The sequence below is a fragment of the Astatotilapia calliptera genome, chromosome 7, assembly GCF_900246225.1.
Source record: "Astatotilapia calliptera chromosome 7, fAstCal1.2, whole genome shotgun sequence".
Classification (NCBI taxonomy): domain Eukaryota; kingdom Metazoa; phylum Chordata; class Actinopteri; order Cichliformes; family Cichlidae; genus Astatotilapia; species Astatotilapia calliptera.
In genome coordinates this window covers 45,561,310-45,587,907 of record NC_039308.1, presented here as the reverse complement: position 1 = coordinate 45,587,907, position 26,598 = coordinate 45,561,310, and the positions used below count along the sequence as shown (strand labels likewise).

General features: G+C 39.6%; 1 protein-coding gene across 8 annotated transcripts in view; it reads left to right on the top strand.

Annotated features, from left to right (window-relative positions):
• The window catches only part of LOC113026379 (transcription factor SOX-6-like), a 105,610-nt gene that overhangs the window by 43,984 nt on the left and 35,028 nt on the right, over window positions 1-26,598 (top strand). For all 8 annotated transcript variants that reach the window (XM_026175100.1, XM_026175096.1, XM_026175102.1 and 5 more), the window contains 3 exons: window positions 10,698-10,787; window positions 18,655-18,827; window positions 21,406-21,474. In XM_026175100.1, the coding sequence (XP_026030885.1) occupies window positions 10,698-10,787; window positions 18,655-18,827; window positions 21,406-21,474 (332 nt within the window). The remainder of the gene's footprint in view (window positions 1-10,697; window positions 10,788-18,654; window positions 18,828-21,405; window positions 21,475-26,598) is intronic.

Genomic DNA, 26,598 nt, shown 5'->3' with positions numbered 1-26,598 from the left:
GTCACTGTGTCTGCCTCCATTGATTTATTTCTGTGGAGCCGGAACTTCCTCGAGTCTTTTTTTCTGGTTCGTTGTCCTGTTTCGGCTTTGAATGCGTTATATCAGCGGTCCCCAACCTTTTTTACACCACGGACCGGTTTATGCCCGACATTATTTTCATGGACCGGCCTTTAAGATGTCGCGGATAAATACAACAAAATAAAACTAGTACCGGTACCAAAAAAAGAAGATTTATTCATAACACACGTGAAAAGACCCAGGAAAACCGAGTTAACGATAAAAACGACAACAAAATAACGCTGAAAACCCATAAAAACCCTGAAAACTATACATTTCACATCTGAGCCTCAACTCTCGCGGCCCGGTACCAAACGACTCACGGACCGGTACCGGTCCGAGGCCCGGGTGTTGGGGACCGCTGTGTTATATGACTTGCTTCATCAGAGAGTTCTACATTTGTGCATGCACTCGTCTCTCTCCGGTTTGAAATGACAGCAGCGTAATGGGAAAAATGTGATGTCACAGAGTGCACCAATCAAAGCTTTGCACTATCAGTCAAATTATGAATAAACCGCAACCACACATTCCTGATAAAGCAGGACAGCTGTGGTTTTTAAGTGTTAAACTTCTAAAATTGACAGCGAATTGGATAAAGAACTCAGTGTGGCTAATTTCATGTGAAAAACTGGTTTAAACCCAAGTTTACAGAAGGGCTTAAAACCTTTTACACAAAAATAAATAGTCAAAGCCACTGTATGTTAATTAGACATAGTAAAAACAGCAAACTCTGACCTACATGCAAAGTGTAATCAGTACACAAAAAAACATTACTTTATCTTCCACGCATACACAGTGACATCAACATTTGCAGCTCTTTTGAAGCTGCACTTTTAGTAGCCTTGTTCTGTGTGCTTAAGCCTATGTTGTCCACTTTGGAGGTGTCTGCACTATGTCTTGTGCTGAGGCCAGACCAGAGCTGGACACTCAATCACCAATATAATGGCATCCCCAGCTGGAAGAGGAGGTCAGAGCAAGGTCAAACCTTCACTTAACCCCGTTTTTCTGTGACAATAGAAACATTCTGCCTTGGTTTTTTCTGACTGCTGAAAGATGTTTCAACATCTCTGTTGTTACAGCCACTCGAACTGTGCAGCACGCACTCCTCCACCCGAGGGAGAGTGTGCGCTCTGACTATTGGGCATTTTGGGAGTGCTATAATGTTCAATAAAACATTCCCTCTGAGATTTCACTTGTAACTATAATGAATGAATCTTTGATCTTATTAGCAGTTTAGGTGCTACCCTTGCTCGTCAGCAATACTGTGTGAAGGTTAAATACTCTGTATGTTCCGTCAGCTAAGCTGCAGAAGAAGCAATGGTGACTGAACTTTGAGCGTGAGCCCTGTGAGCCAGTGCCCCATGTGCCTCATCTGTGTGTGTGTGTGTGTGTGTGTGTGTGTGTGTTTGTGTGTGTGTGTGTGTGTGTGAAGGCTTATGGATTCATACACTCAGGTGGAAGTAGTGATGACAGCTTAACAAGCAAGCTGGGCTGGCCCTGAGAGTTAAGCTTATTAGCTAATTAACAAAGCCTTGGCTCTGGCACCATGTTTGCCTTCCTCTATGGGATTGGCAGCTTGAGATGTGATTGTGTGCAGGTAGAGGCTTTGTTTGTGCATATGTGCATGTAGCTCATGTAGCATGTAGCTCCACACCAATAAACATCTCATCTGAACTCGCCATATTATAGCCAATGGCCAGCATTTGTGAAAAGGCTAGATTTTTATTGAAAATTCAGTAAACGTCATTCTTTAATCTTGAACTTGATCTCCTTTTACATATCGCTGTGTTTCCTGGTCAGTACTTCCTTGTTTCTGGCAACAGGCTGACTCCCCCTGGACTTCTTGTGGTTGGGTTAAATCTATTCGTCTGTAATTGATAGGGATCTCTTTACTAATGATCAGGCACAGCCTGTGAGTCTTGAGTGCAAATACAGTCAGTGGGATATGCCCAGTAGCCCTCTCCTGCTCACTTTGGATGTAGGCCAGCCAACATATGGTATGAGCGCATGCAATGTGGTTTGTCGGAACAGTTTTGAACGTTGTCCAAAAGAATCAGGTTAAATTGCAATTTTCTCAAGTCCTCCTTTTTTACTAGGATTTCAGCAAAGTGCCAATTTGATCCTGATAATTTGGTGAAGGCCAGCATGATATAACCGTAATGGAAAAAAATACCGACTGTGTCACAGCCAAGATAAATTGAGGCCTGTGGAGCATGTTTGACGTGGCTTCTCAAAGATGTGGACTGTGCACTGCGTTACAAACTGCGATGGAAATTGTTTGTCTCGACTAAACCGTCACACACACATTAATATGCGGGATACTGCGTTTCCAGTCTGATTTGTATTTGAATGCTATTTTCTTCTTAAACAAAAATGATCTAATCTATTAATTTCACTTGTTTATAACACAGTTTTTGTGTAAAATCAGACTGACTTTAAAAAAAGATTTCATTTCAATTTCTGTCATTTTCCTTAGAATGAATTCATATTCTGAACTCTGCGCTCTGCTTTAAACCACAGACATATTAGACATTTTCCAAAGAACATTTATGGAAAAAAATTCAAATAAGGCTGACTATGAAATTAAATGTTTTTAATTATTTTAATGCAGAGGGATTCATCACTCTTAGAAACCAGCCACTATTTTCACAGCAAAATTTTTATGGCAGTGTTAACCCTGAATGTGTGTTAAAACTGCGTGCTGATAGTACCTCTTAAGAGGTATGTCTGATCATTTCTCCTGTCATTGATGTTTTGAGGAGCAGCTGCATTACATGCATATGCAGTCCTTTCCCCCCTTTTTTATTGTTTTTGTGATGCGACGGTATCTGCTTGGGGCAGGTGGGTATGGTTTGGAGTTCTGACGGCTCTGTTGGATTCACTTGCCTTTTCTTCTCTTTGGTTTGCTGTGAAATAAATGAGGACGTAGCCCAGACTCAATGTCAGCTCCCGGAGCCCCCTCTCTCTCCACCAAAACCACAGGCCCCACCCAAACCAGCTCCCGTGGGGGCCCGACCCAAAACAGCACTTCTATTGTGCCTGAACAACACATCTTTCTGTGTGTATACATTTGTTCATGTCTGTGTGTGTGTGTGCTAGCAGGGATAAGATTTCATATATTAAATCTAAAGTGGAGCCAGAAGCTTGGGCCTTCAGTGGGAGACTGTGGCACCCACGGTGTGGGACGGAGAGATTTCGCAGGTCTTTCCTCCCCACTGCTGTCAGACTCCACAACAAAGACTTTAACTGAACAAACACACACATCCACACATGTGCAATAACACTAAGTGCAATAATCTTTTCTGACATCGTTGTATTTTTACTCAGTTGTATATAGCATTCGTATTCTATTTTTATCTTATTGTATATTTTTATTCTATTTTATTCTACTGTATATAGTATATTATTTTATTCTATTCTGTACAGCTGTGTACTGTATTTATTCTTATTGTATTCTAATTTTTGCGTCATAACTTTTGCACTGTCCACTTCCTGCTGTGACAAAACAAATTTCCCACGTGTGGGACTAATAAAGGTTATCTTATCTTATCTTATCTTATCTTATCTTATCTTATCTTGAACTGATCTTTTGGGACTGTGTGTTTGACAAAGAAGCAATTTTGTTGCCTGGATATAAGTGCCCTCATTTTCAAATTTCTTTTATTTATTTAAAAAAATACAGATCTAAATTTCTTGTTAACCAAAGTCCTATTAAGTGTGGTCAAGCCCAGCTATTTTGTTTATAACTCGTTCTTTTTCTTTCTTTTATCCGCAGAACTTGATGTTACAAACTTTTCAGTCAATGCAGTTTAAATTAAAGCAGGTCACAGATTTATTTAAATGTACAAAATTGTGTAGTTAAATCCAAAGCTCTGGCGTATGTGGTGGTTTTTAAACACTTGCCCACGAGACCTGCTTAATTATTCTCCATCACTCAGATAAAGAGTGGAGATAAATAAATAAAGTGTATTTTATTACTTTTTAAAATAACTGAAAGTTAAATAATAAAATCATCCGCAAGTAAGATGTGACATCTGTCCAAGTCTTTTCCAAAAGTGGCTAAGCTCTACCACCTTCACTTTTATCTTCAAATCCTGCTGTCACATCAGTGTGCAGCAGGCTGTAGAAAGCAGTACCTTTTCTTCGAGGACAAATTTTCACCTTGTTGTTTCCTCATGTTCAGGCGGCAGCGGCGGCTGTTGATATCAGTGTAGTAATTCAGAGCAGGCCTGACCTCTCTGACTGCACCGCCGGGATCAACAGCTGGGTTTTTCTAGTATTAAAGTCACACCTTCAGTAGAAACACTATACTTTATCTAATTCAGTGCCCGGTTTCAGTCCACAGTCTTCAGCAGTACACCCCTCTTATATCATATAAAGTGCTTTACACTGCTGGGGGGAGTAGTTCATGAGTATTTTTAGCATGTGACTCAAAGCCCCACCCGAGCGATGTTGGAAGCTGACGTTGTCTAAGTTGCAGGTAAAGTAAATGAATAAAAACTTTGTTGTTAACTGTCAAAGGACAAATTTCATGCCAATTAAATGCCAAGTAGATTTACGACACATTACTAAAGTGGTGTCTTCAGGTGGCCTCTTAAATTTTGCGTTGCAATCGATGTTTTATTTAGACTGCAGTTTAGTCAGCTGATTTGTTCATACAAGATCTGCTTCATACCATATGAATTTGTAGACATAAAGGGGTTTAGGTAATCTACAGGCTCCTGCAACATCACAGGTTTACACCAGACAGGGAGCAAAATGCATTTCTTGATGATGACGTAGGATAATAAAAATTCTTTAGCATGAGTTTTGACACTCGCTGGATGTGGAGTGTCAAATACATTTTTCAATATTTGTTTCTATGGTTGTTTCTAAATACCGAATTTAGGTCTCTCAATTGTGAATTTTCATTTTCACAGTGTTCTGACATTTGATAGACGAGCTGGTAAAAGCAATAAGTAAGGAATTTCTTGTCTTTTCTTTTTCTCCTGCAACAAAAAAAATAAAGTTCATATATGTATATATGACTTCATAAGTCCTGTTGTCCTGTTGTGTAGCATTAGTTGTAATGTGATTATGATTATAAATGTAACAGATTTAAATGATATCTGCAATAAATGCGGTTCCTCCTACAAGTGGCCCTCTGCAAGCATATTGCTGGACGGCAAAAGAATGTGTGTGTGTGTGTGTGTGTGTGTGTGTGTGTGTGTGTCTGTTTTTCTTACAAGGAGGGTGATGTATGTGAAGAGGGTTGCACAGGGCTACTTGCAGACCCCCCCCCCCCCCCCCCCCCCCCCCGGTCAGGATCAATGGCTGCTTTCTCAGGCCATGTTCTTTGACAAGAGAGTCCGGGTGTCATCTGACAGATGAAAATAGTTTGTGTGAAATGGACACCGTGCTAACACGCAGCCAGGCTAACCATGCTGCAGTTTAATGGTTTTACAACACTGAGCAAGAAGTGCTAGGTCATTGAACATGTGTGTGTGTGTGTGTGTGTGTGTGTGTGTGTGTGTGTGTGTGTGTGTGTGTGTGTGTGTGTGTGTACATGCGTCTGTTATCTACGCGCCCCCCTCTGTGCAATTAAATGTCTCAGCAGTGTACTGACATTCTTTAATCAGTGTGTGAGGTGTGGATGTATGTTTGAGCGCTTCGGAGTGCTTCAGTGTTCTCATATCAGTGTGTGTATGCTTGCGTTTGTGTGTTTTTGCGTATATGTGGGTGTGTGTGTGTCTCTTTCCTCCTCCTGGCTAGCCCGTCTCCTCGTGTTTGGACATATGTTGAGTTTTATTTCACTCAGACATCAATCCTGCTGGCCAGCTGTTAGGACAGCTGCTCTCTCTGTGCCTCTCCTGCTCTGTTTCTCTCTTTTACTCTATCATTCGTGCCGTCTTGCGCTCGCGCTCTCTGTTTCTCTTGGTCTGCCTCTCACTCTGGTTTTTTCTTCAACATTAATGTTTCTTTAACATCAAAATGTTATGCTTTGTTTCTCTTTGCTTCTTCTAAACAGTATTTTTTAAATTTTGTGTCTCTTCAAATTCTTTCTTTCTTTCTTTCTTGTCCTCTCTCTCTGATCCTGTGGGGTCTGCAGTTGAAGTCATAGCACTGGCATAAATTTGGAAGTGCAAAGTGTAGCTGTCAGCTTCCATTTACACACATTCAGTAGTGAAGTGAAGACACAAAATGTTTTTTTTTTCTTTTTTTAACTGTGGGTGTGTTACACAAACACCAGGCACCGGTTAGAACACTGGATTTTGTTATTTTTTACATTAAGTAATTTTTCAGATTAATGCTTTTTTTTCTCTTTACATTGGCCTTAGACTGCACACTCCAGGGCTCCGAGTTCCCGAGCTCTCTCACTAAGCATAATGTGTTTGTTTGAGAGACTGAAAGAGACGATGTATGTGGATAATTTAAATGAACTTTTTTTAAGCTTTCACACTAAAATCTGCTCAGCGTGAGTGAACTAAACTTTCAAAATATATGTGTTTCCTAAACATTTTTGTTAGAAAACAAACTTCATTGGAATATGTTGCACACCTGTTGTAAGCATGTTTAAGATAAATATTGCACTAATGAAGGATTTGGCAGGATAGATTATTCCACGGCTTCACACTGAGCTCTCTTGTTAGAAAGTGGTGGTTTTTCCGACACAGCCATTCTTCTAGGCTGAGAGAAATAGCTCTCTACTCCTATTCATACGTATCTGTTACTTACCAACATTTTGCTGAAAAGTTCATTTCATGAGCAACTTTTAAAAACAAGTAGGCTAAAAGAAAGAGTGAGAAGAGAGTGACACAGTCATATAGTAGAAGCCTGTGGCACACTGTGTATTTCTTGGCAGTTGCTCTTTTGGACTGTTGATGCTTGCCTGCCACATACCCACACATACACTAAGTAAAACACACACAGCAAAGCACACAGTAAGTTGCCTGTGGCTCATGTAAAACACCCAAAACATTGTCTCTTGGCAGGTTGGCGTGGGGACAGGTGATAAAAGTGTGTTTACCCTAAACACTCGCCAGCTTGCTAGCTGCCTCAGCGCTGATTTACTACGACTCCGTCTCTTCAGCCGCTTCTTCTCCTCATCGCCTTCCTTCTGGCTCGCTTTCACTTGATCTTATCGCTCATTCACCCTACCTGTCTGTCTCTTCTCCATACTTGTTCCTGCTTGTGACAAAGTCTTTTTTGAAAATATTTTTTATTTTACAACAAATAAAAAGGGAATTTCCAGATGTGGAATGTCTAAAGTGTTTTGATTTGGGAGAGTAAGTTTTTATTACTTCCAGCATGGAGGTTATGTTTTTGGTAGTGTTTGTGTGTCGTTCTGTCTGTAAACACAGTAGCTCAAAAAGTTTTGAATGAATTCTGGTTAAACTGTGTAGGGGTGTCGAGCGGGCTCATGTTAACGGTCCATTAAAATGTGACTAACATATATTGAGGTCTTCAAGTTCAACTCAAGAAGGATTTATTGGTCAAAAATTGAAAAAAAGAAGTATAACTTGTGCTTGTGCTTACAAGTGTTTTTTGACCTTTGACCTCTCTGTCATGGACAATAGACTAACCTGAAGGTGAAAGGGATAATGTTGGGATGGGATACTTTTTGAGTATAGCTGATTAACAGTATAATGTAATGTTATGTACATTACACTAACAGTTTATAACAACTTAAATGCGTTTTATTTTTGGGGTGTCAGTTAATATAAACTTGTGCTCTTTTTTCACTCTATATTTATTACTAAACATTTAAAGCAGTTTTGCTAACAGTGACATACATGGTGCACATGTACTATATCCACATAAATAATAATAATAACAAATATTTGTACTTAAAATTAGAAGCCTGCACGCTGCACTTTTACTGTACAACAGACGTCTTAAAGTATGTTTGTTTAAAGAACAAAGAAAATAAAAGAATGTATGCAAAATCCAATACTGTTAAACCCTTAAAAGTAAATACCTCCCAGAGAGTGAGCTGACTTGCTGGAGGTATGCGCTCTCGGAGTGCTTCTAGCATCAAGAACACATCAGCAACTATTTGATATTGTTTACAAAGTTTTTCCTTATTCTTACTTTTTCTATGTCATCCTTCCCATTTGTTTTTACCCACTTCAGTTTGTCTTTATAATTCTTCCAAATTGCTGAAACAGTCATCTTCATCATTCCCTCTTCAACATTGTCTCCGCCTGCCCTGCTTTCCACCTTTCCCCTTTGTTCTTTTAATGTAACCTTACTTCCCTCACCAGCCAAAACATCCACCCGCTCCCTCGTCTTTTTAACCCATCCAATTTCCGTATTATCCTTCGTTTGATAAAGAGGCCTGTTTCTGGACAGCAAGGAATTTTTATCCACCCACCAATCTAAACACCACTTGAACCCTGACTCAGTTGCGGTGACGGATAAAGAGCCATCTAGGGTAAAACATCTCCCTCCATCCTCTCTCATCCCTCTCTTCTTGTCCTCTTCCTCGTCCCCTCTTTCTTCGTACCACACCGCTCTCATCCCCCCACAGTCTCCTCATCTGATCTGTTTATCAGTACGAGGAGTGTAAATTGTGCAATAGAGTACACATACAGTTGACTTATGCAGATGTGTCTTGGAGTTATAGGTTGTATTTTCTTCACTAAGTGCTCTCATAAATTGGGTTCCTTGATATTGTTTGATACAAGGCGCACTGCACAAGTGCACATTGGCGTCTTCAGGTCTTGTGATTAGAAGAAAAGCCCCTCATCCTGCCTCTGTCCCACAGCCTTCCTCCTTTACCAGCCATAAATATCACCCCTTGAACCAAATGTACACACATACTTATCCTGTGGAGCCACTTGTACAGTAAATCTGCAAAAAAAAAAAAAAAAATCAGGTGGATTCCATTGTCCGGAGGGGGTGGAAGCTATGTTCATTACATTACTTTACTTCAATGTGGTCCGCCTGCCTGGAAAAACCCGCTGTTTATTGCCTAATTTGGGAAATCACCACAAAAAATTTCTGTCATTTTTAAATTGTTTCTTTGTTCTGTATATATCTGCCACCCTACGTCGGTGCCATTGCCCCCCGCCCCCCTCTTTGTTTACATTGAACCCATGTGACGAGGACGGCTGCATCAGCTTATTTACAACAATCATAATCCGACTGTAAACATGCAAGGTTTTAATGGACCTAATAAGGAAGCTGTGCTCGGCTGGTGGACGGCATCTCATGACCACACAATGGGCCCATACGCACAAACTAAACATTAAGCCATTCACAATAGACCATGTGCCCTTATGAATGCCTATCGCGTCTTTTGTCAGGATAAAGGCACCACAAATAAGCTATTGTCTGACTTAACCATTCTAAATCAGGCAATCCCTTAGGGGCATGTTTTCCACACTGCACCCAAGAATGTCTCCTTTTTTTGTACGAGTGTGTGTGTGTGCGCTTTTTGATGTCCTTGGTGACTGAGGCCTCCTCATGGGTCCGTGCATGACCATGACACCATCTATGACACACCTGCCGGCAGAAAAACAAGAGTGTATACACAAATGAAGGACCTTAAAGATTTGTGTCGTAACGTGTGCAGAAATTGGACATACAGAGTGAGTAATGCAGGTGCTGTATTTCTGAATGTAGTGCTTATGCTTAAAGATTTCAGGCTTTTCTGGTGTCACCTTTGGTTTGTGGTGGTGACTGAAGCAGAAGAACAGCTCGTATTTATGTGTTTCTAGCACACGCTGGAAAAATTTGTTACACTGAGGGCTGAGAGCTGTCAGCAGTGTTTTCTGACAAAGTCAACTTCTGAATATTACAAAAGTTGTGTTTGCACTGGGTTTCATGTTCTCCCATCCTCATAGGTACCCTTTAAAATGAGGATGATATAGCAACTATATTTTTGCCTCCATTTGGAAACAAATACTGTTAAATTTAAAGGGTTTATAGTGGAGACCGATTACAACACAAAATATACCTCAAGACTTAACAGGTTATACTTGCTTACATTTATTTGCTGATGCCTGAGAATGTGCACACTTTACTGTTTCTTCATTCGCAGGTCGCACACACAGACAGAGGCACACAAACAATCCCACTTGCACATGTGCAGATATCTGTCTCTACCAAGTTTGTCTCTCTACTGTTTGCCTGGTGAAGAATTGAAAAGTTCCCATTGTTGAAGTAAAGTTCACAGCAGGACTCCAGTTGAATAAATGGGACCTTATGAATCTTATGAGACCACATGTCTCTGATGTCTATTATCCTGAGGCCATGAGACACATTGTGAGAAAAAAAGACAACCATCTCTAAACAATGCAGACATTCTCATTTGGTCAGCTGCTGCATTTTTTTATTTTATTTTTTTTTTAGATAAAGTAGGAGGAAATTTTTTCTTCTCCTTGATGGGAAATGTACTCATTCTTAGGTTTTTTTTTTCTTGTGTCTTCTCCATACTTTTTATTATCATCACCCAATTTTCTCCTCTTTCTACTACTTCCCCAGTTTTGTGTTTATGGGTGACAGTCAGGCCTCCTGTGAGACCTCAGCATTAGTATCTGAACAGGTGGACTGTTGTAAAATGCATATTTCATTTTAAATATGATGCTATTGTCTGAAAGTTACAAATTGAAACAGACTTGATAAAAAGAAACTAATTGTTTTGTTTGTTTTTGTAGAACCCTCTTGCATGGAAAGACTCCTCTCTAAAGACTGGAAGGAGCGTGTGGATTGCTTGAACGCCACTGAATTCTTGGGGGAGGTTAAAGGTAAGAGTGAGAAAGATAGCAGCTACTACTATATCTACATTCTCTTTCAGGGAGATGCTAAGTGTATGCTGATAAATACTGTTCCTGCTTTAACTGTGCCCTTTGCCACAGTTGGCAAAACAAAAGAAAGACAGCAAGCGTGTTTTTCCCCCCACAATAAGTAGTGCCTTTTTCAAAACCTGCAGCATCTGTGGAATCTCTCATTTTTCTTTTTGGTTCACCCAAATATGAAGAGTGTTATAAATAAAAGCTAATGGTACGTGCGCAGAAAAGACACTGTTGTGCAACGCTAAATTCAAGGGTAAGAAACGGTTAGATACGCTGCAATTCTCTGCTCTGTGTGTATACTTGCTGCATGTTTCTGCATATGAAAGCAGCACAGTAAATGGTAGCCAGGCTTACCTGTCGAGCAGTGAGGGTGGCACTAAGTACTCCAAATTGTACCTTTGATTAAAGGGTGTGTATGAGAGGAGAGGTTGCACATGGTCCTATATTTTTGTAGTCCACATCAGCAAATAGCATTTACAAAGGCATAAATAACCAAGACCAATGAATTCTCGACCTGCTCTGGTGTTCAGAAGTGAAAATAGCAGCATATATATATATATATATATATATATATATATATATGCACATCTTATCATTTTGCTTTAGAACTGCAATATAATATGCAATTTAGAATTAATAAAGCTATAAGATCATGTATAGGTGATCGGTGTGAATAGCTATTCTTTACACATTAAATACTATAAGTAAAATATGAAATTACAAGTATTACCTCTCTTGACATCACTGTATATCACACACTGCTGACACAGGATTTTGGGGGCCGACACCTAAACAGGTTTTTAGGGAGTAAAAACAGAAAGGTTACATGTTGGCTAAAAATCAATGAAGAAACCACCCTCTGCCCGTCTGTGGTGCTGCTCTACCACTTGTGACGCAGACAGCGCTTATTAAAAGGAATGAAGTCAAAGCCACTTAGAAAAATAGTGCTTGTTCTCAACGCGGAAATGCAGATCCGATATTATTGATGGTTTTCTACTTTTACAATTATCTTCCCCGGCGTGTTTTACATCTCCTGACTTTGTAAAGTTCATGCATATTTTGAGCTGTCGTAAGAAGGAGGCCTGTAATATATTAGAGCCGTGTGGAGCCTCGATTGCAGGCAGTGAGGCTGACTGGTTAGTACAACAAGTAATAGAACAATAAAAAACAATGAGAGTCTTTACTCTGAATTTACAGAACTGTATAGTTTGTGTGTGTGTGTGTGTGTGTGTGTGTGTGTGTGTGTGTGTGTGTGTGTGTGTGTGTGTGTGTGTGTGTGTGACCGCGTCTGACTAAACTACTCACACATAAGAAGAAAAATTGCTTTCTTAAATTTCTAAAATGTGCTTATGGTAGTTAAATAATAAAAATAGAATGAGGTAGAAAAACAAATGACTTTTAAAAACTGATATATTAAGACAGGGAAATGCTTTCTGTCTCGAGGGCTACAGCATTTTCTGTTTGTGTGCCGTAACGCAAGTTGTTAACGGCAGAGCAGTCGAGCTGCCTTCAGTGAGAGGAACCGTTTGTGATCGTCTCCGGCTGAAATGGCAAGTATTTCCTCTGTGGAAAGTGGGAAAAGGGGACTACAGAGAACCTTCTTCAGCAGAACAGACATTGACTTTTATTATAGGACACATATCAGACGCTTTTTCTCTGTCGTCATACCGACTACCTCCATCTACACAAGCACCCTTCTTATTCAGATAAAATAAACACCCTTAATCACCCTTTGCATAGTAATAATTTAGCATAGGTTACACAACTCATTGAGAGTGCTCTTGTGTCAGATAAGTGCAGGGATACAGTAAAGTTATTCAAACTAGAAGAAGCAAGTAAGATGAAATTCAAGTAAGAGTGAAGTGAATGTAATTTCCATCAGTAGAAATGATCTTTATCTTTGGATTCTTTCTGTTTTCACTGTGAAATATTAAAATGAGACATTCAATTCAATCACAGTGTAGTTGCTATAGTGTGGCACATTTTGTACATGAAGACAAAAACAGCTGTCCTCTTTTATTGCTTAAAATGAGAAATTATAAGAAGAAGCCAAAAGTCGTGCTCTGCTTCCCTCAAATGCTTTTATCTTTCTTATATAAAAAGGTTGTTAATTGAAAGTTACATACGCACTCTTGTCTGCACAGATTTTCCAATTTTTTAAATCTCAAACCAAAGTCCAAGTCCAAGGCCAATCAGCATTTAGCGATTCTTTTCACCTTTCTTAATCAACCTTTTTATGAATATTTGTTACTTACTTTTTTATTGGTATTACTATCAGTCCCATTGTTGCCATATCAAATAGGTTCAGGTCATTGTGTGAGGAGACACACAGGATAGAAAACTTAAATTAGGAATAAAAAATGAATAAATCAGTTCATTTTAATTAAATTTAAACATTTTTGACAGCTACAAAAGGTACAAAAAAGTATTTTCAAGGGCACGTTCCTGCTCAGATTTAAGCCTCTCATGCTCCACTTGTTTTGATGTGCTTTGCAGATTTAGTGCCTGTCACATGTGTCTTAATCTATTAAACGTACCACTTTTCTGGTAAAGGATATGCAGAAGCATCTCGGCCTCTTTGAAAGTGACTATATTTCTGCATGAAAAGCAGCATTCAGATGGAATTTTTTTATGACACAGAGGAGGAAATATTATTATTAAGATAAAGATGTATGCAAATATTCTAATTGTCTAATACTGCATGAACTAGCAGAACGTTAGCTGACATATTTTTTTTTCATTTGCTTTAAATAAGTATATATCTGATATCCACCTGGAGTCATGACAGCATTATTACACTTTTGATGATTAGGAAAAGTTTCTTGTAACTTGAAGAATAACAGTTAAATAGCATTTAACTGATCATTCAGTAGCCTCAATTAAAGTGCTTGTGTGTTCCTCAATAAATTTACTCTTTTTTAAAAGCATAGTGCTTTATATCACTACTTTACACCTATTTGATAGATTTGGATTAAACTTTTTTCTTTTTTTAGTTTGTTTGTTGGAGCGGACACAACATACAAATACGTTTTCCTGGGGAAGAAAGACACTAGTGTGCAATCTATTGTCATGATACTGATGGCCAACAGTAATCCCACCCAATAAAGGTTAACAATTTACAAGATGCTCTATGTTTGAAAAATACAAGTTAATCTTATAATGACAAATAAAAGCTTTATGGATCTGTGTTTCATGCAATTCAGTTTTGGTGACTTTTAAAAGTTATTTCGGTCATTTCTGTGATAGAAACCCTCCTTTACCATCTCTTTAAATATTTGATAGCACTTCAGTGGAGACAAGACAAGAGTATGCTTGTCTAATCCACAAAGTTGGACTCAATTCTTATGTGTTAGTTGAAGACACCAATAAATATAGCATGTGCCAGCACGCACGCACACAAATGATCACACAAACACGGCACACAGATGTCTCTGTTCATCCAGCTGTGTCCTCACTAAAGAAAATACTCTTGCTGAATTCAAGCGTTTTATTTCTCGATGGTTGAAAAGAAGCCTGGTCTGGCTGACCTAAATACGCAAACACAACTGTTGCTCTGTGTCTCCTCACACAGCGACCTGGACCTATTTGTTCAGTCGCAGTTATTTTTAGGGTAAAAAAAGCCCATTGACCTCCTTTTATTTACTGGAATGTTCATTACCGGTCAGGTATGGCTTCAGTTTGCCTGTGTACAATATATTTATGTTTATGTGTGAGTAAATACTTTTTAGCTACACTACACCATGACTCACAGCAAAACAACTGGGAATGTGCCCAGGATTAATATATAAACACTATGAAGCTCTAGAAGGAGGTGCGTGACATTTCGTCTAATTATTTGCTCTTAGTTGCTCTTCATTACCGTGTCCTGATATCCTCCTTAATAATATTCTAGCACTAAGCTTTAAATACAACTCTTCTCCAATTTCTTATTCTTCTTCCTATCACAAAAAAATGTTGTTTTAGTCACAGAGGGCAGCAGTTCACTGGTATTTTTCCCCATTTACAACCTATAGCTTTGCTTTTAATTCATTTTTAATAGAAAAAGAGACAAAAGATGAACGGATCAAGCAGAGCTGTGCAATTCTTTTAGATGATGCTAGCGAATCTTGTGCAACTCTGAAAAATTATAAAACTGTAACGATTTATTTTGAAGGATTTTTAAAAAAAAGATTTTCTCCTGTAATTGTCGTTGCCTTGAATACAGCAGTTATGATTTACACTATTATCAAAACATGATCAATTAAAATGAGAAGAAGGATTTTATTTCTTTTATATATTCTTAACCTTCATGAGACTACACTACAACAAATTAAGAAGATGCTGGCTAGAAAATAACTGCAATGGAAAAAGAATAAAACCTGGACACCTCTCAGCTCAGCAGTGTCACCAAAGTTTCAGATGATGAATTAGCTGTTTGCAATGGGGATATGTATGTGGACATTTTCATCTTTTTTTCTTTTCCAGCTTTACCTCGTCTCTATTTTTTGACATTTGGGTATTCTTAGGATTCCTGGTTTTGACATTTCCATGTTTTTTTTTCCTGCAAAGTCAGAGAGCTCATATTAACAGATGGATGGAAAGTGTCTGATTCTACTGTCAGATGCATGAGCAGGCACATCTGGCAGCAATAATCACACTCAAATTCAGCAGTCAGTTAAATAAGGCATCTTTCTCACATTGCAATTTCATTCTTTTTTTTCTTTATTTCATATGCAACCGTCTGTCTGGAAAAGCGAGCTGTTTGTCTACAATAAACCTTGAAATTTGGCAGACTGGATGTGCGATCTTTACACGCCGCTGGCTTGCAGAGAGCACGAGCACGTCTCTGGACAACATGGAGTGACTGTGTTTGTCTTGGGGTCAAGAGTCAGAGTGTTTGTTGTGGTGTAAGTTTGAGGAGACTGTTTAGTCTTGTAGAGAGCAACGTTGGGAGTCTGGCACATAGATCCCGTGGTAAAACATGATGGTTTGGCAGAAGCTCAGCACAGTCAGAGACATCAATATGTTAGTCAGAGGTGTGAGCCTGTGAGTGGGTGATGGTTTGTGTGTATTTTTATGTGTGGCTTTTGTGTTCAAATGTGTTTGTTGGTGCATTTGTGTGTTTAAAAAAGTGGCCTGAGACATAACTGTGTCATATGGTTTGGGGATTCACAGACAGCCGTTATATTACTGAATATATAATAATAAAAGAAAGAATTTTATTCAGCTGAATAGTTATTTGCGCATGTTCTGATGTAGCAGTGCCTTCATATTTATTGTGATGTAATGAAACATCATATGATAATCAGATGAAATCTTGAAGCTTGGGATGCGATTCCAGTGAATGAAAACATCACGTAAGCGATTAACAGACACCTCATACAGAAGTAAGAGAGTTCTGGTTCATCAACACATCATCCCAATCATCTAAACATAGTGAGAAAACAGTTAATGGCTTTCTGTTTTGGCTGGACCCCTCGGCAGGTGTCAGGAATAATCCTGATGGATGGAAAACGGAAACATCTGAGATGATTATCGGTGCCAGAAGTGTTGGAGGAACGCAAGGCGTTGCGTGTGGAATGCACAACCCATAATCCACATGAATCATGGAGCTGTAATCGCAGTTGTTGCTGTTACACAATAAGCTGTACTTGACTGTAAAGAATGCCAGGGAATAGGAAGGAATCTGTGTTAAGCGTGTAAGTTTGAAGACATGACAAGATTATAAAGTACCTATCAGTGTTGCCAGACTGAATCGCCAGAGATTCTTGGTGAAGGGTGAAAAGGGAAAAATAAACTTTAAAGAAAGGTGGAGAAAAGTGGTGATAACAACAGAAATGCTGTGAGGAATGAGATAAAGAGAGGAAAAAAAGTCAGGGATCTGATGAGAAAAGAGGGGAGGAGAATAAGAATTAGGAAGCTGGCGAGAAAGGAGCAGGATGCAACAAGAGAGTTGGAAAAAGAGAAGAGGGGATAAAAGGAGGGTGGAGCTGATGGTAGGAGGAGGTGTGATAAAGTAAGAGAAGAAGACTGAAAAAAAAAGGTGGGAAAAGAAAACAATGAAAAGAAACAAGAGGAAAATGATGAGTGGCGAGAATACACCATAGGGAGGATCAGGCCTTGGAAGCGGAGTAACTGATGGGAAGGTCTTTTGGGGGAAACCCGAAAAAATAGAAAAAATGGACAGAATGAAAGCATGAAGAAAAGAGACAAGAAGAGGAGAATGTTGCCTTTGATACAGGGGTGCTGAGGGGTAATTTCTGTGTGTGTGTGTGTGTGTTGGGGGGCAGTCTGTGGTACAATAGGGGCCTGACAGGACTACAATGAAGACTCTGTTAGTATGCAGGTAGTGTTGGGGCCACCCTGCAATATCCCTACATGGCCCCAGGGCAAGACCTTACACACACACACACACACACACACACACACACACACACACACACACACACACACACACACACACACACACACACACACACACACACACACAAGAGCAAGAACTTCTAAACAAGATATAAACAAGATATACTTCAGTGTGGTTGTGCTTTAGTTTACGCTTCACTCTAGTTACTTCCTGTTACTTCCTAGAGTGAAGTCAAATTTGCCTGTTTTTCACTAATTAAATCTTCAAGAAGTCTGTCTCTCCCATAGAACAAATTCTTGGAGATGGTTTAAACACTCTTTGTGCTTGTGGCAACTCCCTACAAATAGAGCCCAACCAACTAAAGACAAATTGTATGTACCCATCCTTTTTTCTATTAATGTCACCCCAAAGATGTTATTAATGGGATTTCTGAGAGGGATTGTTTTGTGTTGCTCCTTGAGAAACTCTTGCTAGTTTTTGAGGTACTGTGAAAGACTGGGAACCGCATGAGAGCTTGGTGTCATGAGCAGTAGGTTAAAAGTAGAGTTGAAAGTCAGACAAACTTTGAAGTGGAGGACAGGGTGTTCCAAAGTTTGGAAAAAGGTTTAAAATATGCCAGCAGTTATAAAGAAACTTATACTTATGTAAAAAAAAGAAAAAGAAGAAGAAGCAGTTATAGCATCCAATAAACTGGTTAACAGACAGTAGGTCAGTTGATCAATGTGATTTTTTTTTTACATACTTATCAGGATTTTGAAAATAAAGCACATGAGGAAATGCCAGTGAAAAATTAAAAGTGGATTTTGTTTGCTTCATTCATGTGGTTCTAAGATAAAAGTTCAAATCATCAGTTTCTTTTGTTTAAAAAAAGATCTGAGGAATGTGGAACACAAAAAGCATTCTCATTGGAGTATGCCCAAAAAACCTCCCATGAGTATCAAACTCATAAACCCGACAAAGGGCTGTAACAGCTACTTATTTTAAAAAGGTTAAGTCAAAGTAATTTAATTGTTCTCAGGAGCAGATGCTAAGTGGTGGCATGCAGTGACAAGATAGAAGATAATAAGTAGTAAGATATAACTGCAAGCCTGCTAATTTGCAGGAGTTTTAGGAATGAGAGTTTGTAAAGGGCTTGTGTTAGCCAAACAACGGCTGAGTGATTGAGGGTAGGCTATGCTTAGGTTTGGACATTTTGTATAAATGAAAAATGTTCAAGGTGCTTTCAGCCAGAGAAGAAAACTTATTTTCAGTCATGGCTCTTTGGTTAGAACTACATGAAACATTGTCATGACCTTCATGAGTTGTTTTGTACTTGTTAAATTTCCTCCCAGTCTTTTTTATATTAACTGATCACTTGAGATTTTGTATTAATTTTTCTGCCTCAGCTGAGCAGGATCTGAACACCTCTTATGAACATCCAGCCAGTTTGCAGTGTTATCAACTTTGAATTGCTACTCTTGCTAATTTCATGCCCAGGTACACCAGAGTCGCTGGAAGAGAAGGAGCGCCAGCTTTCCACCATGATCGGTCAGTTGATCAGCCTGAGGGAGCAGCTTCTTGCCGCCCATGATGAGCAAAAAAAGATGGCCGCCTCGCAGCTGGAGAAGCAGAGACAACAGATGGAGCTGGCCAGGCAGCAGCAGGAGCAGGTAGGAAGGGTCCGTGGATGTGTTTGGGGCTGTACAATGAGAGTTGGGTAAAAAGAAAGAAGAAAAAGACATTAATATTAATAGTGTACATGTGTTGGTCTATGTGCAGGATAATGAATAGGGTTTGGTGATATGAATCGCACATAGTTCATTCCTGTGTGTTTATGCAGGGGTGCATCTAGAAGGGGGGTGGGGGTGGAGTTTCACCAGGGCCCCAGAACACTTACTCAAGTATTCTAATGTACTTAAGTATTTTCACATACTTAATGCACTTTGTAGTAAGCAATATATAATTAATTAAAATGATCCACAGCTGGAACATTAAAGAGATGTGTCTCTTTAATGTCCCCCCCCCCCCACCCCCCACCCCATTTTTAAAAAAAAGAAATTGGATACAGCCCTGGTTGTGCATACATCATATTTAGAAGCAAACTAATGACTAAATGAAAAATATCAATCAATAAATAAAGACATACATAAATAAATACAAAATTGAGTATATGATTGGCAGGGCTTTAAACTGTCAACAGTTCATTTTTAATATTCTGTAATTCCTTTTTGTTGATTCCTTTCAGGTATTATATTATTTTGTTCATTCAACTAAATACTGAAATTTGAGGTTATCATTATTAAAAATAACAGAAAATTAGTCCAACAGGGCGAACAGCACATATAACTAAATACAAATGTTAAACATTACCAGGTTACATTAACCTATAGCAACTATTGGATACACTTCAAATTACAGAGGTTAGAAAGCCAACAGGACTTAACACAAAGCATTGTCTTCTTGTGAATGCCTTCCTCTTAAACGGTTTGATCTATTGAATGTGAAGGTCCTAAACCTATGAAAGTGTACAATATCCGACACAAAACCCCCTGATATTTAATAATTTTCCAGTAACAAGTTAGTAATTTTTTGCTGTAATTCCTCGAATTCCAAAGCTTTTCTTTTTTCCAAAGTCGCATTGTAAAAATGTTATCATAACTGACATAATGGCCACAAAGGAGACCCAACTTGTAAAGGAAAAACAAAATGTCCCTAACAAAACGCGTGTAGGTGTATCTGTATGTCTTTTGACTGCACCTTCAAAAGTTGTAACAAAAGCGTCTCTTAGGGTGCCAGACGGCAATTTAAAAAAAAAAAAACGAAAACATTGTGTGACAGAGAAAGAAAGCGAGAGCCTACGAAGAGAAGTGTTTAGGTGAGCTGCTCTTTGTTTTTACTGTTTGCCGACACGTTACTGTAGGTTGGCATATGACAGGCTCTGTTTGGACAAGTCCACACCTCCCATCACAACACATTCCACCTTTCACAGCTTTACAAAGGAAACAGGCAAAGTGGAGAGTGCGAAGAGAAAGACAGATTCCAATATCAGCCAGTCATTTGGCTGTTGAGACTTGATAGGATAATGCCCTACAGACAAACCCGAGAAATCTGCCTTTAATGAAATATGACATGTGTGCAAATGGGGCGCCGCCTCCCATTCAGCAGCCTGTAATTACATTTCGGAATAAATATACTAAACGACTTCTCAAGGAAAAAAAAAAGAGGGGCAGCTGTTTTACTTTTCTGGTTCAGAATGGGCGGGATCACGTCGAGGACGTACTGTCCCTTTTAGGACTTTAACCTCTCATGAGTGGCCGCTCCCAGATGTCAATCACTAGATGATGCTTGGCCTTTTAACATCTGACATTGAATGTTTTTCATTAGAGAATTTTACATCAAAACAACAACAGAGAAAATTATCACCCCTCCTGTTTATGTGTGTGTGTGTGTGGGAGGGGGGAGGCTTCCACAGGCACATTGGGTGTTGTTGGCTGATGTAGTAAACATGCCAATCTCACAGATTCAGTGTCAGTTAAGAGAATTGTTCATAAACCTTCTGCACTGCTAATTGCTTGGATTGGATGCACCATCCATCACACCAGCCGAGGCTTTTTAGAGATAATAATCTGAGGTCAAACTGACACATAACTCAGAGTCTTTCTACCTGTTTTTGATTTACTGTACTGCATTTGAGACATGATTGACCTCACTGAGAGTTTTCAAGAGCAAATCACTTTGTCTGCCACCTGTCGAGGACAGATACATCCTCATCATCATCTTGAGTACCAGATGACAATTTTGCCTTTTAGTATTGTAAGGCACTTACCTTAAAATGTAAAATGGCACGAGAAGACGGTGTAAATCAACATGATATAACATAAAAGGGAAGAGATTTGGATTCATTTTTCATCATCATCATCTTGAACCCTTGTATTTTTTATTTTTTACTTCCATGACTTCTAAGAGCAACATACCATTTCTGACAAGCCATTTATGGACATTTTCCTGTATTGCTTTTCTTTCATTTCCAATTAAAACACACACACACACACACACACACACACTGTATGCATACTGTTTGTTCTTTAATATTTTAGAAACATGAACACGGTACAGAAATACAGATTATCCTTCTTCTCTTATCATCATTTTCACTCTTCCGCTCTGTGTGTGTGTGTGTGTGTGTGTGTGTGTGTGTGTGTGTGTGTGTGTGTGTGTGTGTGTGTGTGTGTGTGTGTGTGTGTGCAGATTGCCAGACAGCAGCAGCAGCTGTTGCAGCAGCAGCACAAGATAAACATTCTTCAGCAACAGATCCAGGTTAGTAGCCAAACACACTTTAAACATCTACGTATATACAACCAGACACACACACTTCCTTTTTTCAGTCTTGACCTTTCTTTGCATTTACTCCTCCTGCCCTCTGCAGACTCCTCTTGTTTTGTTTCTTGTCCATCTCTGTGAGGATGCCAAGAACTTCTTATCTTTTGTCCTTTGTGCAGATGATCTAATTATTGTCTATCCAAGCAGTTCCGTGATCATCTTATCATGTGGAATTGGAAAGCGGAAATAATACAAGAGGTCATGGCCTTTACTTTTGTGCTCTGCCTGCTGTTAAGAAAGCAGCACCAAAAGCCTTCAGACACACACATAAAACACACAGTGGTGACTCAGTGATTGCCCTGGTTATAGCTGGATCATTCACTGTTGCATTGATTACTCAGCAATTGATACCCAAAGGTGCTCAAGGCTTATCCTCTTCCTCTTTTCTCTTTCTCTGCAGCATTTCCTGATAACTGTAACGTTTTTTAACCATTAAGCACATAAATGGATAAACATCTGTGGAGCGTGTACAGAAACCTGCAGGGAGATGTGTGAACTCACTTTTCTGGCTTCTGCTTCTTGTTCAGTTTTTCAGTGTTCTCCTTCTCCTCTTATTCCTACATCTGTTTCAGTGAGCCATCTGATGCACTGAGATTTGTGAAGTGTTCACTGTTTACCTACATACCCACCAAGAAATTACCACCAGCTGTGCACCAAATGCTGATCAATTTGCTCAGCATGGCTGACTGTCACATGGGAATTTAACAGGTTTATTTTTTTTAAGTGGTTGGCTCACAATCTGAATCCTCTGCCATCCGTCCATCCCGTGCTACTTTTGACCCCCTGTTGGTCCCAAGCTTTGGATCTCCCTACTCTCCTGAGGTGTGATATAGTTAATGAGGGTTTACTTTCCCCCCTGGTCGTCTTCCTCTTCATCTTTTTATCATGAGGCCTCACCCTTGGATCTTAATAAAGCTCGGATTGGACTTCATTAGCCTTCTTAGCCCCAAGGGAGAGTGAGACCATAAAAAACAGCTCCTACTCTGATCCTGTTCCACACTGTGAAGCATGGATACTGTGTCATGTTTTTTTTTTTTTTTAGAATGAAGAGATATGCAGAAGATGGCTCTTGAGAGCAGAGTGTTATCATGTGGAGCTTTGCAACCATCTGTTGTAAAGGGCATAATGTGTATTTCACTTTTATTTTCTTTGTTGAATTGAATTTGAAAAGGCCAGAATTACTGCAATCTGCTTTTTCATAAATATACAAAAATGAATGCAACAAAAAAAACATTTGCTTTCACTGAAAAAATTGTGCTGCATCTTATTGTTATTTAAGTTATTTTTAAGGCAATAGCATTTGTCAGCAAACAAACCAAGCGCAGAAAGCAGCACATGGTGCATCTACTGTACAGAGAGTTAGAATTATTATGGCTAAGCTCCAGGGTTTAGTCACTGGGGTACGGGCTGTTTACGCTGTGTCGGATGTGTGTTGGCCTTAAACACACAGGCGGCGGTGCACTGGTCTGTTTCCACTTATCAAATCCAGACCTGAGCTCCTCTCAGGCCAATACTCTGAGGAGCTGACCAAATGCTACTGTTTCAGCTGAAAGAATAGGGCTCAGTGTGGTAAAAACCACTTTTTAGAAGTGCCAGTTGTTGTTCATATCTTAATTTGAAACACTAGATGCCGTCCAGATGGAAAAAATAAGGAACCTAAACAAAGTTTCTGCTAGAAAAGTGCAAAAGTTGAAACTGCATGGGGTTTACTTTCAAACAGCTCATGCTATCTATTGCTTCATCCAACCAACCATCAGTCATTAATTAGCATTTATTTTTTGGACGCCTAATAGATTCTGAAAGTTTTATAGATCAGCGCTGACTTGTGAAAAACTGTGACTTATGTGTATCTGGTTTCTGAATGGAAGACAATGAAAAGTCAGTGGGAGCTGTTTTCCACTGCTTTTTTTCCCTCTTCCATTTCTGCAACTTGTTGTTGCTTCTCTGGATTCTGTTTCAGGATGGTGTCAGTGTGTTTGTCAGCTAGTGTGGTGGGGGAGCATAGTTCAAAGTGACCCAGGTTTCCTGTCATGTGGTTTTAAATGGTGTGGAGGGCCAGCGGGGGATGTCCACGGGTTAAAGAAACGTTTCCGAAGGCCCCATTCTGATATGGTTGCACACGCCGAGTCATATACACAAGTATGAAGAAATATGTTACACAGCAGATGTTATTAGATCAAATGCCTGCACGTGCATAACAACTCACACATGGTACTTATGCAATAACAATATTATAGCCATTTGATATCAAATTATCTACATTAGGACATACACAGTCAAACATACATACATGTGCACATACACACATGTGCAAAAACTCACACACGCACACACGCTCACATGTGCGCGTGCTCACACCAACACACAAACACAGACACACAAACAGTGGTGGCGGGCTCTTTGTGTGCCGTGGGCAGAGTGGCCCAGCCCAGCCTGGTGGCTGACAGGCATGTGTCTTTGTTAAGTCGGTTCCTATAATGGCTCTCATATGTGGCCCATTTCCTTCAGGCCCACAAAGGCACAGGCCCTAACCGCACCGCCTGGGCCCTAGCTAACGGGCTAATTAATGACTGCAAAGCCGCACTCCTCCTCCTCCTCCCTCTCTCTCTGTTCTTCATTTATAACTCTTGTCTCCTCCTTCGCCTCCCCTCCTCCTCCTTTTCTTTCTTTGAGATCTTGTCTCCGAGTGTTGCTTTCTTATTGTTTTTGCTTCATATTTTCAACTCTGTTCTATCCTGTGCCGTGATTTGTGTGTGCTGCCCTCTGCTGAAATGTGGCTTCTATTTACACAGTGATGAACTACAAGCTACGATATGGTTTTGATCGCCGTTCATAATTTAGGATTTTGACACAGTACTGGCAGTCTGTGACAGCTAAATAAGTTTCAGATGTAATTATTTATGCATCACAATAGATTTGATCTTCCCCTCTCTACATTCATCACTGCTGCTCTTAATCACCTAAAGCTTTTCCCTTGTCGATAAAGTGCTGATGTAAGGTGAGATCGCAAATAGCCGGGGTGTTAAACCTGCCTTAACACAAACAGGCACAAACACAATAATCCACACACTCACACACATGCATAAGAACTAATGGAGCAAGGAAATGGCTTAGATAGACAGGCAGCTCCTACATCAGCAAATACAGCTTCAGACACAATGACTCGGAAAGCCATGGAAAGCCCATAACGTCGATTGGACTCACCAGCTATGGAAAATGCCTAATTCCCGATTTTACAGTGGCCCTCCCTCCAATCTATTAACCTGTGTGTTCGCCTAAATAAAAATCCTATAAGCAGCATACAGTAATTCTGTGTCCTTAATTATAGTGTGTTTTCATTATGCTCACGTGGGTGTAACAAGATAGTGAAAGAAAAAAAAATCTGCTCTCGTGGTGATTTTGGCTTGGAGGCCAAACTGTGTTAGCCCCACTTCTGCATTTATCACGTGATACACCCTGTCTCAAAAAGGCAGTTTATGGACAGCTTTAAAACTGTTGTGTATACCCTAACTTTTTTTAAGCATGCACAACAACCAGGTGGTAATGAAAAGACCTTGGAAAACTCTATCATGCGGTGGCCCTGAGAGGCCAAACGGACTGCAACTTAAGAAAACACCAGCAATAAGAAAAAGGCTGCAAAAGCACACAAAACACAATGGAAATAGGAAAAAACAGAAATAGAAAAATGAAAACAGAAATAGGAAAAAACAGATTTCCATAAGCACAAGGGAAGTGTTTCTGGGGAGACAATAACCCGACGGACCAGTTGCAGGAACCCAAAACATGGTAGGTGTGTTTTATCATGATTCATATGATACTGATGTCGGATTTTTAGGCTAATAGCTAGGTTAACATACTTACCGCTCATCTGTTCTTTCCTCACAAAACCGATAGATCCTCCACTTCTTTTAAGTGTCTCCCAGCGCAATTCTTAGCATGATTCCTGCAACTGGTCCGTCGGGTTATTGTCTCCCCAGAAACACTTCCCTTGTGCTTTTGGAAATCTGTTTTTTCCTATTTCTGTTCTCGTTTTTTCCTATTTGGGTTGTGTTTTGTGTGCTTTTGCAGCGTTTTTCTTATTGCTGGTGTTTTCTTAAATTGCAGTCCGTTTGGCCTCTCAGGGCCACCTTAGCTACTGATCAGCTTTCGTTTTAAGGAGTGATGCACCACGTTGTGATCTGATATTTGGTCCTTTGTAATGCACCATTAGCTCCTCAAGTATCTATAGCTAACAAATCATCAACAAAATTGCTACTTTTCGTAATATATAAATCATAATGTATAATCTTAACTTGAGTTTGTATATCAGCTGGATAATCCAAATGAAGCACAACATTGTCCAAAACCAGCTATAGCCACTGATGAGCTTCACACTTGGTTAGCTCTCAGTTATGTTAGTGAAACTTTTGTTACACTAAAACATTTGATTAAAACTGCATTCAGTATAAATCTGGATTTTTAAAGTCCAGCCTTTATCCCCACAGTTATCTGTCCTATACCGACACAGAAGTGAATTAGCCAGAACCACAGTGTGACACTGTTAGTTGGCTGAAAACGGAGCTATTAGAAATATTCGACATAGTCACTAACTACTTGCTTTCATAGTAAATATACCTATAACCTATTCAGCTGGTGCAACACGTTCAGATGTTACAGGAAAATTAGGTTAGGAGCTTGTCCATGAGAATATATAGTAGTGCCCAGAATTAGACCCAAGTCTGGTTAGGGTGCTTTCACTTTACTGTGGTCCTGCTCTCTGAAGGGAGCTGTGTGCTGATTTGAGGTCCATCACAACTGTTTCCACATTCTAAATCAAACTCAAAAACGTTCCTATTCTTCGAGGCCTATGGTTAATTACTGTGTGCGTGTGTGTTTGTGTGTGTGTGTACATGTGCTGTAGCACTTGCTTCTTGTAGAGTTTGTTATATGTGTGGTTATGTGTTTCAGCGAGTATTTTCCCCCCAGTTTTTTTATAGTTTTATTCTCTGTGTAAGCTATTTTGCATCTCTGAAGCCATATTTGCTGGCTGTAACTAAGTGTTGTCTTTCTTTAAGCATGCCT